The sequence below is a fragment of the Panthera pardus genome, unplaced genomic scaffold (genome assembly GCF_024362965.1).
Source record: "Panthera pardus isolate Hobbes unplaced genomic scaffold, ASM2436296v1 HiC_scaffold_2, whole genome shotgun sequence".
Classification (NCBI taxonomy): Eukaryota; Metazoa; Chordata; class Mammalia; order Carnivora; family Felidae; genus Panthera; species Panthera pardus.
The window spans coordinates 112254584-112273103 of NW_026526765.1; the positions used below are offsets into that span (position 1 = coordinate 112254584).

The 18520-nt window shown below is 39.5% G+C and overlaps 1 protein-coding gene across 2 annotated transcripts in view; it reads right to left on the reverse strand.

The window, feature by feature from the left end:
- Window positions 1–18520, reverse strand: part of RAB3C (RAB3C, member RAS oncogene family) — a 283534-nt gene that overhangs the window by 252595 nt on the left and 12419 nt on the right. For both annotated transcript variants that reach the window (XM_019414304.2, XM_019414303.2), the window contains exon 2: window positions 7972–8199. In XM_019414304.2, coding sequence (XP_019269849.1) covers window positions 7972–8199 — 228 coding nt within the window. The remainder of the gene's footprint in view (window positions 1–7971; window positions 8200–18520) is intronic.

Sequence of the window (18520 nt, forward strand, 5' to 3'; positions counted from 1 at the left end):
TGATCCAATTAAATTATTTGTCTGAAGGTTGGTACACTATTTTTAAGAAAGAAGAAAACATTTACTGTTAGCTCTGTGTCTAGTATTGAACAATTATAAAAAAAATTATTATGGCAAATACCTAGCAGATAAGGGGTAGGTATTTTCTTTCATTCACAAATGAATAAAATTTGTGAAAAGGCTCAGAAAAGTTAGGGCTTGAGGTCACAGCTAGTGAGATCAGAATCAGCATATGATTCCCAAAATGTCAGACTCAAAAGTGCCCCCTCCTACTGCTGGGCCACTCTGCCCCTTGGGGACACTCACTCAATGATCCACAGGAGGCCCCTTTCTTGTGTTTGTTGTCCTATCTTCCCACATAGCTGGTAATCTCCACTGGGCCAGGAACAAAAGTCTTTAGTATTTTCCCTACTTTGTCAATGTTGAGAAAGTGGTTTAAACATGGTGGGACTGCAGGAGTTGCTGACTTCAGCTGCCTGACAGGGTGAACGTTTTCATGCATCTTAACACTTAGCACACAAGCATCAGCTTCCTCTCAGGAGTGAAACCCAATATTACCTTTCTCAGTCTCTCAGAGAAAGAGCAGATGCTAGGTTAGAACACATGCGAAGGGGGAAAAGAGCATACAGGTGACAGTACCAGCAATGGTCTTGGCAGCTGCCACCAGCTTCAGTGGTTCTCTTGAGGAACTCACCTGGGCAGAAAAGGGTGGTTCCTTATAAATAGATGAAAAAATATGAACACCATCCTGAAACTCATGTGTAGGGTGACTAGGTTAAATGAGCACCAAATGCAAAGATTACAGGTAGAAATATTTTCCAATTCCATTTTACTCAGACTCTTCTTTCTGCCCTTTCTTGATATGCACGTTCCCATCCGTGAAAACAGGCATTCCAGAAATGTACAGGAAGAAGTTAGTTGAATGTGTTCCAATCCATCCTGCTGTGTATATCTATGTGTTTTAAACACAGATAATGCACAACGCACTCATGCTGGTGGATAGTAAGTTAAAAGCAAAACAAGTGATTTCTTTCTGTAACTATAAACAATTTCTTAGAATAGGTAATCAAGAAATAGGAGAAAATATAGAGTAATTATATAGTGTGCAAAAGTACTTGCTAAGAATTAACATATGTAGGATTTTAGATTGAATAACCTAAAGATCTCAAAGAAATCACTTGGCCTTCCTGGACCTCATTTATATCACGTGATCAAGTACACGCGGGCTTTGGACTCCGTGCTGTGCTGGGTATGCTGCCTCTACTATATCCTAGCTATGACCTTGAGAAAATTCCTTTATCTTTCTGATTCTCTGTTTCTGCATCTATAAAACAGGGCTAATAATACTACCTTCCCTCATGGGAAAAAATAAATTCTAAAATGCATAAAGCATAAAGTGTTTCCTTTGTGGGTAAAACTGGGTTCAGTAAATGATGCTATTATCAGTCATACCATCAAATGAGGAGTTAAGCCAGAAAATGTGAAAGATCGTTTCTTGATCCAACTTTCTAGGTCTCCAAATGCTCAGACCAGGAAATGCACTGAGCCTGTGATAAGAGTATTTGAAATCACAAGAATTTGACTCAGTAGAATAAATGAAAGAAGCCACCCCTGGAGCTCCAAGACCTGCCTTCTTTATTAAACATGTGTTTCATTTTCTATATTCTGATGTGTTGACACCCAGGGCCTTGTGGACCCTGGAGGGACTGCCCTTCTCAGAGTTAGCCAACTCCTAGAGATATTAAACAACTCACCAGCTCAATTTTCTGATGCAAAGGAACAAATCCAGATCTCATACCACCAACCACCTCTCTTACTGGGCTCTAACACTTTGAGCCACTATCCACCTCCCTTAATCACTCCTGAGCCAGATAACCAGTGTCTCTGTGTCCCCTGAGCAGACATAGGGTCTGCTGAAATTATTCAAACTAGCAATCCTAAACCTGCTGTGCCCAGTCATTCCACAGAAACCACAACAGAGGCTCTTATCACACACCCCTAACAACCTCCTAATGCACCCTGGTGATTCACCTCATTCCCCTTGTGCCTCCCTCCTCTAGCCCATGCGTCCTTCTCCTGGAAACCATGAGTATAAAAAACTATCTTCTGTTTGTTGTTAATGGCAGTTGTCTCCTGATCTGTTGGCCTGGCCATACTTCAATAATAATAAAACCTGTATTTTCAAACACTGTCTTCCTCCATGCCTCCCCTAGGGAAGCAGGACTTAGGTCCCTCTCTGGGTTTACTAGTCCATCTCTTGCATTAGATTCTGACTAGTTACTACCTGAAGACATGGTTACTATACAGGGATCAGAATCCCCTTTAGATGCATGTAGTCCAACAGCACATACTTGATGAACAGATGGAACCTTTGAGAAAAGGAAAAGGTGCCCCTTAGGAAGAGAACAAGGCTCAGTAAGTGGAGAAGGGCCCCACTTGACCCTTTGGTGGGTGCCCTTGCGCAGTATACAACGTGCATCTGTGTGTGGCAGCCCTGGACTTTGAACATGCTGAGAATCAGTTTCCAATTAACTCAGCCTGGCCAGAGCTTCAGAAATGAAGGGAGGAAAAAGGGGAAAGAGAGAAAAAGGAAGGATAAAGGCACAAGGAGTGACAAAGAGCAATGAAAACAGTAATGCCCTCTGCCTTCTGCCTACCTGGCTCCTGTCCATGTAAAACCTATATTAACCATTTAAGCTATGGCTTTTTCAAGTTAAGTCTTCCATTAGTTGGAGTCAACCCTGATTTTAGGACTTAAAAAATGCAGACCCAACTGAAAAAGGATATCCAGGTGCTTTCTTCAAGCAAAGGAAGTTGCTATTTATTCAGGGGAATCACACTGTCAAGTCTGGCTATCTACACAGTCTAATTGCAATAATTGTCAGCACATTCTGCTTTGCAAATTGCTATAAGCCTCAATACTCTCATCCTAGTAATCTAGATACTAAAAATAAATATAGGTGATATTCTTCGTAATTGATGCTATTTTTTTCAGTCTTCTCATTGGGAAGGCATCCACTTTACACAGCTTTTCTCAAAGCTAAACTATTTTTAAAATAAGAAGCAAAATAATATAGATCCCAGCTGTAAAATATTTTTCATTAAAGTGACAACCACACTAAATTTTTCCCCAATATATTCATAATAGCATTAAACAGACACATAAAAAATTGAAGAACCAGACCAAATACTTGGAATCTCTAAAATTTTGAAAATTTTTGATTTGAGAAGCATAAAAATGATAATAAAATGAAAATGCAGTAAGAAATTTAAATTCAGTGAAGGATAAAGGGATTCATAAATATACTAATGGAATACAAAGTTGGTAAATAAGTACAAATGAACATTTCTCTAAACAAGTTTATTCCAAGGCAGTAACGAACTTCCACAGAAAGGAGGTGTAACATGTCCATGAAGAAATGTCAGTGGTTTCTAGTAGCTGTTAAAACGTTTTATTTGCATGTGAATTGTTAAAAATCCAGTAAGTAACCCAGTTTGTGGACTCAGAAACTCCGGATGCAACACATGCAAAAAGCAAACCATCAAGAGGAACGGGGAGTCTTCCCAGACAGGCACTTCCTCCTGATATTTTAGAAATACTTGAAATCTGGCCTCAAGTTGGATGTCCCTGAGCCTGGTGGATTCTACTGGCAATCAAGTAAACTTACAAGAGCGATCATAACACAGCATTTACCTTGAGAGTGAACTTGGTGTAGTAGCAATCAGACTGGCTCAACTAGCAGGAGACCTGTTCTGGTACTAATTGTAAGATAAGGCCAAATATTTATCTTCTCTAAACACCTTGGTTTCCTAACCTGGAAACAGTCCTCTTAATGGACACTTTAAAACTAATAAAGTAATCAGAATCATATCAACATCCTCAGCCTGTCCAGGTAAAGATATGGAACTTTCAGCCCTACCCCCCTGACCGCTCGGAGGGGAAAGGTGCTGCAGGCTGAGTTAATCACCAACTGCCAATGATTTAATTAATCATGACAATCATGCCTGTGTAATGGAAGCTCCATAAGTATCCTAAAGGATGAGGTTCAGAGAGCTTCTGGGTTGGTGAATACATCAACGGTCTAGGAGTATGACATGCCCAGAGAAGGCATGGAAACTGTACCTATCCTCCTGCCCTGAAACTGTCCTACTTTTCTCTTCTGTTTAGATGTTACTCAGTTCTATCCTTATAATAAACACATAATAGTAAGTAAACTGTCTTCCTGAGTTCTATAAGCTATCCTAACAAATTATCAACTCTGAGGGGTGGTGGAATGGGAACCCCCCCCCCATTTGGAGCCTGTATATCAGAAAAACAACAGACTTGTGATGGGTGTCTGAAGTAAGGGACAGCAGTCTTGCAGAACTGAGCCCTTTACATCTGAGGTCTGTGGTAATTCCAGGTAGTAAACATCAGAAATGGATTAAATTGTATGCAGCCAGGTGGTGTCCACAGAGAGTTGAAGGATTAACTGGTCTAGAAAACCCACACATTTGGTTTCAGAAGTGTTGTCAATAAGATGATTGTGGACACCCTAATGAATTAGTTACAAATTAATTTAAGTACAGAAAAATATTATAAGCTGGGAAAAGTAGTTAATTGGCTATTAAATACTAGGAGATGAAAAACTGTAAGTGCCAAATATATTCCCCCAAAAATGATTTATTAAAGTTGTTATAGAACAACTAATAACAACTATGTTATTTAAAATTGTTAAATAACAACTATGCTATACTTACATGATAGCATCAAGCAAGGATCCCTAGAATTACTGTAGGTATACCTATTTTTAGGCACACCACCCTATTTCTCTTTATCCTATCCTCCGCTGCATGCCTCAATTCACTGAAATGGCCAAACTTTTTCAAAATTTTCTTCGACATCCCAGGATACATCATTTAAAATTGCCATCTCCAGAAAAACACCACCATATTCAAGAAAACTTCATAATTTTGTCAGCTTGGTAAAGGGGAATAGAAGCCCAAGCATTAGGCTCTGAGAGACGTGTCCTGGAATCAGTAATTCATTACATACGATCTTGGCAAGCTACTAAACTTGCCCCACCTTCAAATTTCTCAAGTAAAATAAGAAGAAGAAGAAATGCAAAGTTGAATTGTTTCAGGAATTAGAGGTAAAGCATAGATAATGCCTGGCATATGGTGTGTGTTCAATAAATGTTAGCTATATATAATGCTTATGCAGTAGGTGTTTGCTTGTAAGAGTATATAACTACTCCATATTAATTTCTTTTTCCAATTATACTATAAGTTCAATGAGCACAAAATCTTTTTACAGTACTTCTTTAGAATGTTTCACAGTCTAGTAGACCAGTTGGTATACAGTAGTGCAAAACCCATTTTCACACCCGTGAAATCACAGGTGCATAAAGAGCTCCTAATTTCCCTAAGAGGAAGAGAAGAGACTGCTTTAGTTGCAAAGATAACAGTGGCCACCAAACCACAGTTGTGACTAAGGAGAGGGCAAGGGGAAGGATTCCTGAGTTGCTAACCCGTGAAGGAGTGTATCTGTATCCACAGAATGGGAGAATGGAAGCCCTGCAATGAAGTCCTGGGCTGGACTGGGCTGTGAAGAGAGTTGGAGGTTTGGGGAAAATGGTAGATTCAAATTTAAAGAGAGTTATATGTGAGAGCTTTTTTGTTGTTGTTTTAATGTTTATTTAGTTTTGAGAGTGACAGAGAGAGAGAGAGAGAGAGAGAGAGAGGGAGTGGGGGAGGGGCAGAGAAAGAGGGGGGCAGAGGATCTGAAGCAGGCTCTGCTACGCTGACAGCAAGAAGCCTGATTTGGGGCTTGAACTCACAAACAAGGAGATCATGACCTGAGCTGAAGTCAGATGGCCAACTGACTGAGCCACCCAGGCTTCCCTTTGTGAGAGCTTTTTGAGTGAAGTTATGGGAAGTGAAAAGCATGAGGAGATCTTTGAGGCAGCTCAAAGATCTGAGGCTTAAGTTAGCTCGGAGAACAACTTTCATCCAAATGTAAGACCTATACAGAAGTAACTTAATTTCAACCCCCAAGAAAAGTCAATGAATCAGCTCTGGCATCATAGTAGCATTGTGTACTTTGAAGAAAATATTTTTAAGTACGAAATACTTTATAATTCTCAAAATAATTTATGTTATTTGAAATATATTTTTTACATTAAAAACAGATAATTATGTACCTCTACAAATCATTTCTGTCAAAAACCTAGATTGAGAAGTTACTAGAGATTATTAGATTGACTTAACACACGAAGTTGGCGTTTTACCTAAATGATCATGACAGCCATCTTTAAGCATCTGTAAAGTATAAGGGGAAACTAGGAGCTGTCAGCCAAAGGAAGGACTGTTATTTTAGCAGCAGAAAAAACATGGTCAGCGAGTTGAGAGATGTGTGGTTACAAAATTAATTTAATTTTCAATTCACCAAATTTCTTCAGAGTTGAGGGACCTTTCTTAAGCCTGAACATGAGAGTCACATTGATATGACAGTTGGTTGCTTAAAGCTCAAAAGGAAGAGAATGAACCAGGACCCAAATGTGAAGCAATGAACATAGCTCTTTCTATCTCCATAGACAGGGCTGTATATTCCAAAGAGGTACCCTCCCAACAAAAAGGGCTTTGAGGACTGGAAGAGTAGTGAAAGGTCCTCAGACAACTTTTCCAAGCTCTTACACCAGTTCTGTTTAGACTTGGATGACTCCTGAATTATAATAAATAAAACAGTAAGCTGCCCAAAAGGATACCTGTCTGTGTGCATACCTACATCTTTAAAGTTACACCTAAGAACTTTAAGATACTTAAAGGTCACTCGGTTTATACCGATATTTTAATAAAGTGGTATTTATTTTTAAAAAAAGGTTTATATTTTGTACTCTGGGATTTATCTTTCTTCCAGTTCTCCATATTTGAGGAGGGAGATTTATCATCAGTCCTACAGATTACCCCTGAGGCCAGTGCAAAATGGTAGTAGATATCAGAATTATCTCAGAGGAAGGTGGGAAACATCTCTTGGGAGGAAATACCTGTTTACAGCTCAAGTTAATTTGAGTGGCAGAGGCACAAATAAACAGGGAAAAGGGGCCAAAACACTGCATAAATGTTCCACACCATTGTACCCATATATTCCATGATATACATAAAATGCTTACTCCACAAATCTCTTTTGGTGTCACTAACTTTTATTTCATTCTTACATTACCTTAAACCTGTTACCCACATACATTTTTCTTCTGCTTCTCACTTGCTATTGTCCTAATTTTATCCCAAAGATTTAAAGAAACTTTGATCTTCTGCAGGGGTGGGAAGAGGCAAAAAGCTAGTCAAATGGTCTCAAAAGTTAGTGGGAAAACATCTGCTTAGAGGAAAACCCTGTTTAAAGTAAATATTTTATTTCATTTGTTTTGTTTTGCTTGTGTGAATAAACATAACTCTTAGAGCTGAGAAAAGAAGGTCTGTGAAAGGTAAATAGACTATGTTCAAAGTTTTATGTGGGGCTTTATAAAGGTACCAAACTTAAGTTTTCTCTACATTTGGTCATTGACCTTTTCTTTACAATGCCCAGGACAAGATGCTCCCTATGATCTAAAAGGCTAGATTGACTTTGCCAACTTTGTGGATTACAAAAGTGGCATAGAGGGATTCACAGGCTTGTTCAGGGTCATACAGATCATGAAAGGCAGAGCCTAGCTTCTCATTGAGTGTTCCTTCAACCACCAACACAACATATATTTGGATTTTCTTTCTTCTGAAGACTCTAAGAAGTAACATTTCACAATAAGGCATAGTTTAGTCTCCATACCTTAAAGAGGCATCACTCTACTGTCTTTGAAACAGAATTTTCCAAGCAAAGAATCTAGAAATGGAGTCTGTGGACCCATGGGGACAGAACAAGGCAGAAAGTGTTTCTCTTTCATACATCTAGGTTCAATGTCATAGACTGAAGAACATTGTCATTTCAAAGTCACTTACCCAAATCTGAAGCTTGATTCTCTTTTCATTTTTGAATACAGTTTTTACTTTGAAATCGATCCCAACTGTGCTGACGAATGCAGATGTAAAGGAGTCATCCGCATAACGGAACAGGAAAGATGTTTTCCCCACACTGCTATTGCCAATGATGAGCAATTTGAACATGTAGTCAAAGTTCTGATCAGAGGAGTCTTTCTGGCCATACCTGGCATCTTGGGAAGAGGCCATCTGTGATTAAAAAAAAAAAAATGAGGATCAGTCTTCCGTTTGATATGAAGCTAGCAGCACACTCATTATTGGCCTTGCCAGAAACAGATGTCAGACCACTCAGGAGACCAGATGAGAATGCTCCCCAGTTTTCCTCTGATGCTGGTATCCATGGCAATAATTCCCTGCTGTAAGACAGAACAGCAAATCTTACAGCTCTTTCCAGCTGTGTTGGTGTTTGTCACTGCTCAGCATTCAGAACCAATCAAAGACACCAAAGGAGACATCTATGAGGGTTACATGAAAAGCAAAGATATGAGGAACAGGCCAGAGCATGTGGGCTCTGCAACTTTATAATCCCAGTGATGGACACACCAAAGTGGCTGAACAGCAGGGTGTTTCTTACTGAATTATCTGAATTATTAGAGTCTCTCTTATTTCCTAAGAAAGTGCACCCAAAGCATGTATCTATTTCATCTATTAACATCACATTAAATCAACATCCTAAAATAAATGGTAGTCCCTTTCAAATTAAAAATGGGGATAGCAAGGGGTGTCTGGGTGGCTCAGTCGGTTAAGCATCTGACTTCGGGTCAGGCCACGATCTCACATCATGGTTTGTGGGTTCAAGCCCCGCATCAGGCTCTGTGCTGACAGCTCAAAGCCTGGAGCCTGCTTTGGATTCTGCATCTCCCTCTCTCTCTGCTCCTACCCTGCTTGTGCTCTGTCTCTCTCTCTCAAAAGTAAATATTTAAAAAATGACAATGGCAAGTATTTATGGTTCAAGCACTGTGTGAGAAATTTACTGAAACCTCACAACAACCCAACGAAGTAGATTCATATGAAAATGAGAAAAATGACACTCAGAGCTATGATCAGGTAATGTGCTCAAATTCACACAGGTATGAGTGTCAGAAGACCATTCGAGTCAGGTAATACAGCGACAGGGCTCATATTATTAAACTCTACCTTGTTTCTCAATGATGACTAGGGAAATATGCACACGAGCTCTAAAAGACAATGTAGGAAATATTTAATTATGAAATGCATCAATGAAGAATCCCAGCTGGGTTCATACCTTGGCTCTACCATTTCCTGGCTGTGTGACTTTGAGTCGGTTTATTATTTTAAAACAGTGTGCCTCGGTTCTTTCTCTTACTTGACATGGAAATAATTATCATCTAAGTTGGAACACTTGTGAAATAATAGAGGCTATATCTGGAAAGCAGATATGTGAAGCACCTAGTATAGCATAGACAACGATCTTTATGATTAATTATAAACGCTTTACACGGATGTGGATTTTTTCTCACTTTTTTGAGGACCATCTAAACAGCCATCAGAGCAGATGCTGTGTGACTTCTAAACACCATTTGGCTCAATACAGAAAAGGAGTGTTTAGAACAGTAAACCTCACTGGTTAGTGTACTTCCTTACATTTTCTGGTGCCTTGAATTCTTTGGCAATCGCTGTGCTGTCCAATATACCCCAATATGGTAGCCACTAAGCACAAATACCTGTTTATATTTAAATTAATTAAAATCAAATAAAATTTAAAATTCAGTTCCTGAGTCACACCACCCACATTGCAAATGCACAACAGTCACGGGTGGCCAGTAGCTACGGTATTGGACAGCACAGATATAGAGCATTGGCATAACTGCAGAAAATTCTATTGGATGGTGCTAGGCTAGACAGACAGCCTTTTCTCATTTCCAACAAAATCTGATTAACAATAATCTGTCTCTTGGGGAAGGTGGCCAAGAGAGAAGCCTAGGAAAATAGGAGAATGCTTGGAACAGTAAAGAGTGCTCACCCTCATCTAAGACAACATTAGTTGTTGAAATCACATTCATGTGTTTATAAACAATTAAGGGAAAAGGGAAAAAAGGAGACGGTGAGATAACATATTCTCTTTCTACCGATATTTAGTGACAGTAATAGAACACAATTATATGTATAAGAATAAGGACAAAAAGAAAATCTGTATATATTATTAAATTTAAGGGCGCCTGGGTGGCGCAGTCGGTTAAGCGTCCGACTTCAGCCAGGTCACGATCTCGCGGTCCGTGAGTTCGAGCCCCGCCTCAGGCTCTGGGCTGATGGCTCGGAGCCTGGAGCCTGTTTCCGATTCTGTGTCTCCCTCTCTCTCTGCCCCTCCCCCGTTCATGCTCTGTCTCTCTCTGTCCCAAAAATAAATTAAAAAAAAAAAATTTAAGGGCAGTAAAAATTTTGATGACACTTCACACTTTCTTATTAAAGCTTCAGCATTCGTCTTTTTAAGTCCATGCAACCACACCAATGTCTTCAATAATTACAACTTGCAATGAGTGTTTGCCAATATGCAAAATGGGGCCACTAAAACAGGCAGATATCATGATTTTCCTTTCTGGCCCAGCGGTCTACATGCTAACGTAAACCTCCACCAACACAAGCAGCAAGACAAGAACAAAAATAGGATCATAACTCTGGACTATAAGTTTGAACAATGGTGTCTTGCTCTGATGACTTCTGAAGTCAGGAAACTGTTCCGTGTGGCACCCCCATTCCTGCAGACATTGTCCTTTCACCAATTAATACTAACCCCCCTTAAGGAAATGCTGAGGTTAGCCAAGCCTGCAAATGGCCTTTGTTAAGAAGATCTTTCTACCATCTTTTATATGAAGAAGCCCAGATGCTAGGTTCTTGGAGAAAAATGTTCAGCTATGCCACAGTCAGAAAACGGACACTACAACTTTCCTAGAGCTGCCCATACTCAGCCTGCTAGCCTACCATATAGTGTAATCTATCACTGGAAGGGGGTATCCAACTGAGTCCTGTGAATCTCTAGGATGCCTTACAGGAAAATGTGACAAATAAAGCTGCTATCAATCCCAAGTCCTATTCCAAAACCTGCAGAAATATCAACATTATCAACATCAGCCTTTTAAAATGTAATTATAGAGATTTAGATGGAGAAAACCATCCTGGGGCTTTCTCTGATAAGAGAAAATGAAGAGGTTCAATTTCAAGAGCTGATATACCTTGTGGGGTCAGCAGCAAAGAAGGTGGTGGGAACACAGAGGGTGTCTATGATGCAGGAGGACAAAGCTGGTAAACAGGTAGGTGTATCCAGAGCCTCTAAAGGACTAATTAGAAGAGTTTCCTAACACACTATTCTTGAAGGTATTTTTTTTTTACTATTTCCTGACTTATATCCCCAATAAGATTCACAAAGAGCCAAAAATATGTGCATTGGGAATGTATAGGTCTTACATTAAACCTCAGAATAATGAAGCAAATCCTGGCCCAGAGGATTAACAAAGAAGTTTCCCTAATCTTGCTGAGAACAGATATGAAGTGGTTTGACAGCATATAAGTGTCAAAGGCACTCGTAGTCACTATGTCAACTTATTGACACTTCTAAATACTAAGTCATGTGAACATTTTCATAGTTTTCATGGGAAAATAGAGCTGTAATTTGAAAACATCAGTACACGTGAAGTAACTTTCCAGAAAGTAAATCAGATTTCATAAGAGATGTAAAAGAGAACTCTTTAAATTGCATTCATCTTGAATTAATTAAAAAACAATCACCGAGTGGAAAGAATCTTTGAGGTAGTCCAACTTTCCACTCATTCCAAGAGTCCCTTCTGCTGGCATGTGAGCATCTCAGGTTAGTATTCTAGCCTGGCCCTTCACACAGAGTGACAAAAAGTTTAGGAGGTTATGAAGCACTATATTTCATTGCAGAACAACTGCAATTGTTATAAATTTCTTTCTTAGATTTAAGTCAAAATCTACTTCCCTATAGCTTTTTCTTATGTGGTCTAGATTCTGCCATATGTATGTATGTACGTATGTATGCATTTGAGAGACAGAGATAGAGAGGACGCATGTGCACGTGTGTGTGCAAACACAGCAGAGAGGGGAGGGACAAAGGAAGGGAGAGAGAGAATCTTAAGCATGCTCCATGCACACAGTGGAGTCCATGTGGGGCTCAATTTCAAGACAGTGAGATCATGACCTCACCCAAAATCAGAAGTCAGATGCTTAACCAACTGAACCACCCAGGCAACCCTAAATTTTGCCTTATAAATCAAGAGAGTTGACTCTTCTCCCATCTGAAAGAACTTCACGTGACTGAAGGAACAAATCACAGCTCCACAAGCTTTTCCTTGGATGATCCCTTTACTCCTTTCCCCTCACAAGACATGTCCAAAAAAATCCCACACATCCTGCTAGATTAAACTGACATCTCTTCAGATGTCAACGTCCCATGGGTGGCCCCAAAATTGCTCACAATATTCCAGATACAGTAGTGCAGAGTAAAATGAGACTATTATATTTCATCACAATTGACTTAATAAAGTCTTCTCAAATGCTCAGGTCTTTTTTCACATTAACTGTAATAAACATAGGTCTCCCCTATCCCTATCCTTATCCCTATCCTATACTTGGGCAATTGATTTTTTTTAATGGAAATGCTAACCTTTATATGTACCCTATTACATTTCCTCTTGTTCATTGTAATTTGCAATTCAATTCTGATAATTTTATGTCCTTTCATCAAACACATTACTTATCCCTTCCAGATTTATTTCATTCCTAAGTCTGATCAGTATGCATTTGATTTATTCATTTAAGGCTCTGATCAAAATGCTAATGAGTTTGTAGACAAACAACAATAAACTTTTTACCCTGTTAAATATACATGAATCTGTAGATGAGATTTCTACAATATGTCAAGGAATTTGGCAAATTTAAAGCAAATCCTTAACCTCTGGGAGTTGGTGTCTTGAGAAACCAGTGTTGCCCTCCTAGGTATGCCTTGGTTCAACTGCAGGTGAACAGATCATGGATTTCATTGATGTGTCAGTTTCATTTCACTTCCAGCTCCTCCAGAAGTCCTACTGACTAGGGACCAAACAGATTACCTCTGACTAACATGTGCAATCACAGCCCACTTCAGCATTTTTGACATTTGTTTTTCAAAATAAAGGGGAAAAGCAAATTATTTTCAGGGAGTCCCCCGGGCACTTAAGAATCTAAATTGTACTAAGCCACTTTGTGGATCTCATGAGAAACACAAAAACAAGTCATTTTAAGTTTACTGTGTTCCCACTACTACTACTGATAACAGCCTGAGGGACAGTGGGAAGATGAAGGAGGATAAATTATACAGAAAAGGACATGTAGTTCTCTGAAACTGGAAGGATAAAAGCAAGGATGAGGCAGATGTATTTAAGGGCACAAATGCACAAAGTAGTTTCAAATCTCAATCATTGCTACCTGGCAAAAAAAGAAAAATAAGAGGAGCTATTCCTGAGAGCTCTAAAGTCAAGACTAAAACTTGAAAACCAATAAGGAAAATATGAAAAGTTAAGATTCCCAAATGTCCGTCATCTGGTCCCCAGGTGGTTTCTCCTGGGGAAGGTCCCGGTCTGGGCACTTTGTCGCCTTCCCGTCTCTCTCTGAATGGACCAGAATTGTGATGTTCTAGGCAGTCTCTGGCCAGCAATTTCTCCATGTGTGTGTCTGCTGCTGTTTGTTCTGGAATGAGCCAGGTGAGAAGCAGTAGAACACTGTTCATGCCACTGTGGACACAGCACCACTTAGCTGAGAAGATGCTGTCCAGGAAACTGGAAGCAGCCAAGCCACTGGATAATTCCAACACTGACCCCGGCTCTGAGGGAAAGGCCTGGAAAAGTAGGGCAGCATTCAGAAACTGCCTTGGTCTCTTTTCTTTGTCAGCAGGGAGTGAATTACTCTTTCACGGGACTCAAGGGAGAATGTGTATGATGGTATGCCAAATGATAGTAATGCTTCCAAGATGCAAATCACTATGTATTTTAAAGGTACTGCTTAGGCTAAATTTCACAACACTCCTTTTAGCCCATTTCTGAATCTCTATCTCCTGCACAGCTTCTCTAGTAGAAGAGTATAACTTTCAGCTTATGTACGGAAAGATGGTAAAATGACTGCAGTAACAGCCCTTATAGGCACTGTACTATATGCTTTATATATATTATCACACCTAATCCTGTTACTCCCCCAGGATTTCACTATTAGTACCCCCATATTAGAGAAACTGTGTGTATTTAAAAAGGGCTTCTTTTCTCTCCTCCTGCCAGAAGCATGAGGGGATTTTCTCTAATCCTCACTGTGAGAACTTGACAGGGGTTCTGAAGGCAAAATTCACAAAAGTGTGCCCCCCACTGGCCCCACCAAACTGCACCCACTAGAGGTTTTATCTCTTGGATTTGTCCACAGTGAGGCACCAGCAATCCACCAATTACAGCTCATGTTTTCCTACCTCAGTACTGGTTCCCATGAAGGTTTCTGTTCCAGGAATTTGTGATTCTCTTTATCAGGTTATCTGTCCCTCCAATCTAAGGGGAGCATTTTTCTCCATGACTTCAATTCTCTGGTGAATCTAAGAGTTGGTAAGTTTTACTTTTTTTTTTAGATTTTTGTTTTTCTTTTTTAGTTTTTAATGTTATTTATTTTCGAGAGAGAGAGAGAGATAGCCCAAGAGGGGGAGGGGGCAGAGAGAGAAGGAGACAAATAATGTGAAGCAGGCTCCAGGCTCTGAGCTGTCAGCACACATGACCTGAGCTGAAGTCAGACACTTAACTGACTGAGCCACCGAGGCGCCCCAAGTTTTTTTTTCCTCATGTAAGGATTGCAGTGACAACTTCCAAGCTCCTTAGCTACCGGAGAAGAACCCAAAGTCATTATCCCCATTTTGAGCAAACTAAGTGTATTTGAGAGGAAATTTAAGTAGGAGGTCCTGGTTTTCCAATAGGTTATCTTGATTTCTCTCAGTCTGTATACTGAGCCCTCATTACCTGGACCAAATGTGTTCTTCAAGAGTTAAAGACATATGGGTTCAGCTAGTTCACCCTTCTCTTCATCAAACTAACAAGCCTCCAATTTCTACCACAGAGGAGAATATTCAAAGAGGTAAGGACACTTCTCTTTGCTTCTAAAAAAAATACATTCCTTTGTTGAACAAAGGCATGACTTCAATTTGATATATTTTTAAATTAATTATAATGGTTTTTGAATCTTCTAGGAAGTCTAGGTATGTATTGCTACAGTGTCAAGAAAAATGAAGTTTATCAAAGCATGTAAAAACTATTCCTACTAGTATCAAAGACCAGCGTTCTCCAGCCCATTCTCCACCTCAATCCTGGTAGTTACAGAGGGTTCCCAGAGGGAAAGAGAGCCTGTACAGAGGCCAGGTAGCAGCCCAGTAAAGGAGATGCCCAGGCCATAGAAGAATGTGAGCAAGGTTTTCTGGGAAGAGAGAACCACAGGAGTGGGAGAGCTCTCCAGAATCTTATGATGCAATCCTGACAGTTGCAAAGAAGCGCAGCCCTGGTCCCAGCGGCTCCTGCACATCCTCACGGATGCTGAAGCCAGACAGTCATGAGTGCAGTCCTGATGAGTCCAGCTACAGCAATTCATGCCTTATAAATCACAGCATGAAGGAAGGTTAGAAAACACGATTCCACTTCTTTTCTAGAAGTTCTGAAATTATGTGCGTGCAGATGCATCTGTGAAAAAAAAACTATAGTCTTCATGTGATGTGAATATGGGTAAAGAGCACATACTCTGTGGTCAGGCTGCCTGAGAAGGAATCTCAGATTTTGCTACTTGCATAAACTTGGTCACGATTTTAAATTTTTTGTTATTTTTTTAGGTATGCTAAGCTATAATTTCCTCACCTATGAAAGAGGAATTATAGTAAGATCATCAAAGTAAAATTGTTGGCATGTGTTATATCCTTGATCAAACCCATTCACTTTCTTCTCCAACTCACATTGGCACTACTCTCTGAAAATGGGAATGGTCAATTTTGTGAAATTTGCTTCCTCTCATTTCCTAACTTTAGAGGGCATGAGGTTTGACACCCAACACTTCCACTCTGTGGAGCTGCATAATTGCTGAGATAAACATGTTACTCTTTCACTTAAAATATTATGACATGGAACCAATAGCACTCATCAAAATGCCTCTCAGGACAGAAGCTGAGACCCGAGCACAGACAGAAGTGTTCTGTGGTCTAAAAGGCTGCAGGGAGGGGTATGTGGCCAATGGCCATATGCCCTGTGATATGACCTCTCCTGTGACATTGCGGCTGCCCAGGAACTTGTAGAGAATTCCTAAACTCATGAAACTCTTGAGTATGAATGAGCTTTTGTAGAAACTGGGAGAGACCTGAGTTTCATGTCTGCACTAATAAGGGGGCAGAATTCAAGTAATACATGGTATGAAAAGCATAAGAAAGGAAGCTCCAGGAACTTGAATGATAGGGAAACTCTCCTCTTATGTGGCCTTGGAGTTGGTTTTAAGTGAAATTCACCCTAATTTCTGATATTAAATTTGGTAAATCACCAAAGCCCACAATATTATTATAAACACCAATACTGTAACATAACTTCAAGGTTGCTAAGAGACTAGATCTTCATTGTTACCAGCACATAAAAGAAATGGCAACTGTATAACCTGATAAAGTTGTCAGCTAACTCCACAGTGGTAATCATATTACAATACATAAATGTATCAAATCAACATGTTACATATCTTAAATTTATACAATGTTACATTTAACTATATTTCAATAATAACAGTTTTTAAGTCACAATATCATTATTTCAAGGTCAGAAATCATTAAAAGGCTTCCATATATAAACATAAACATATATATATACATATATATACATATAGATATAGATACAGGCATAGATATATACAGTACCTTACATACAATCTGGTTATCTCCATCTTTTCCCAAAAACCTTCTAAAACAATGACTACAGGTTTTCATAAAAATAAAATTCCATATAGAAAAAGAGAAATAGAAAAGCAAGAGCAACAAAAGTTTGGGATTTGGAAGTGAATGACTAGAGAAGAGGGATTCTTAGGCCTGCACAAAAAACCTTAATGTGCAGAATCTGAAATGGTCTTGGGAATGGAGATGGCAAGTGTCCTGATTATGGGGTGTGGCTACAGTGACCAGCTCTCCTAGTTTTCCTCAAACTGAGAGGTTTCATGGGACATTGCAGGGCTTTCAGTGCTAAAACCCAGAAAGCTGGGATGGTTGGTTACCCAGACTAGGGCATGCAAACAAGACAAATGGTTGAAAATCCAAGCCCCACATAGCCAAGAAACCATCTTCCCCATATGCAACTTTTTTTTAAAGAAAATTGAGTTTTAAATATTTTTAAAATCAGCAAATATTCTTGACATTCATATTTCCTATATGCAGATGGCAATCTGTCAATTTATACAAATTAAAGGGACTCTCTCTTAGCAATAAAATGTAGAGAACCACTTAAAACTTTTCTCACAGATATGGATAAAATACACATAAAGCTTTCTCATCATTTCTTGGTAGCAAAAAATAGCAGACATGTTGTTCTCAAATACCTGCTCTCTCTAGTTGGATACATTTTCATTCAGGAACACAAAACGAGATTCTCATAGGATATACTAGATCCTAGATTTCCAAAACCGGGGAACTGTACCTGAATTCTGCAGAATCAAAATATTCAGTATCAGCCCAGGCATCTATAATTTTTAAAGTATCCCATATGATTATTTTGACCAGACAGTTTGGCATTCTTTGGATTAACAAATTTCCACATGGAAATCAGGGTAGGTGTCCATTGTCAAGGCCTCAGGGATATACAAAAGAGGAGACTGAGTAATCTGACATTTAGGCTGAGATCCAGAGGAAGTGGAAAATGGGATCCTAGCACTCTCTGCTGCTGTCTTCACCAGTTAGTAACCCCTTCTGCCAATAGCGACAACAGATCTCATCCCCATAATGCTGACTCTGCAAAGAAATTCCTATACTCTAAGAAGGCCCAGTCTGCCCAGGTAAGCTGATTTCTGAGAAATCTGTTACTTATCTTAGCCCTGGTAAGAGCCAGAACCTTCTAAGGCCAGTGATGCTCACTGGGAAGTCTCTGTCAGAGTGTGAGGAAGAATGGCATCATAAGAAGCAGTAATCAATTTTGCAGAGCAAATTGCAGAGCAAATGAGGCTGTGTGCCGCCCAGCTCTGATGAAGGTGGCCTTGACTTTCTCTATCAGTCAATTCAAAAAATAACACACAAGTGGACTTTACTTCCCCTAACTCCATAAGAAAGCACCTGACAGCTACAGGAGGCCAGTGTCTAAGTTGAAACCACAAGGTAAAGAATGTCTCTTGTAAGAGCACTTCTTCCTGAGAAGAAAATAAAATGTAAACAGAATAAATATACTCAGTACTCTGTGGTATAGTGAAAAGACTCTTCTAAAAATACCTAGCAAAATACTCTAAACATTCCCACTGGGGAAAAAAAGCCTAA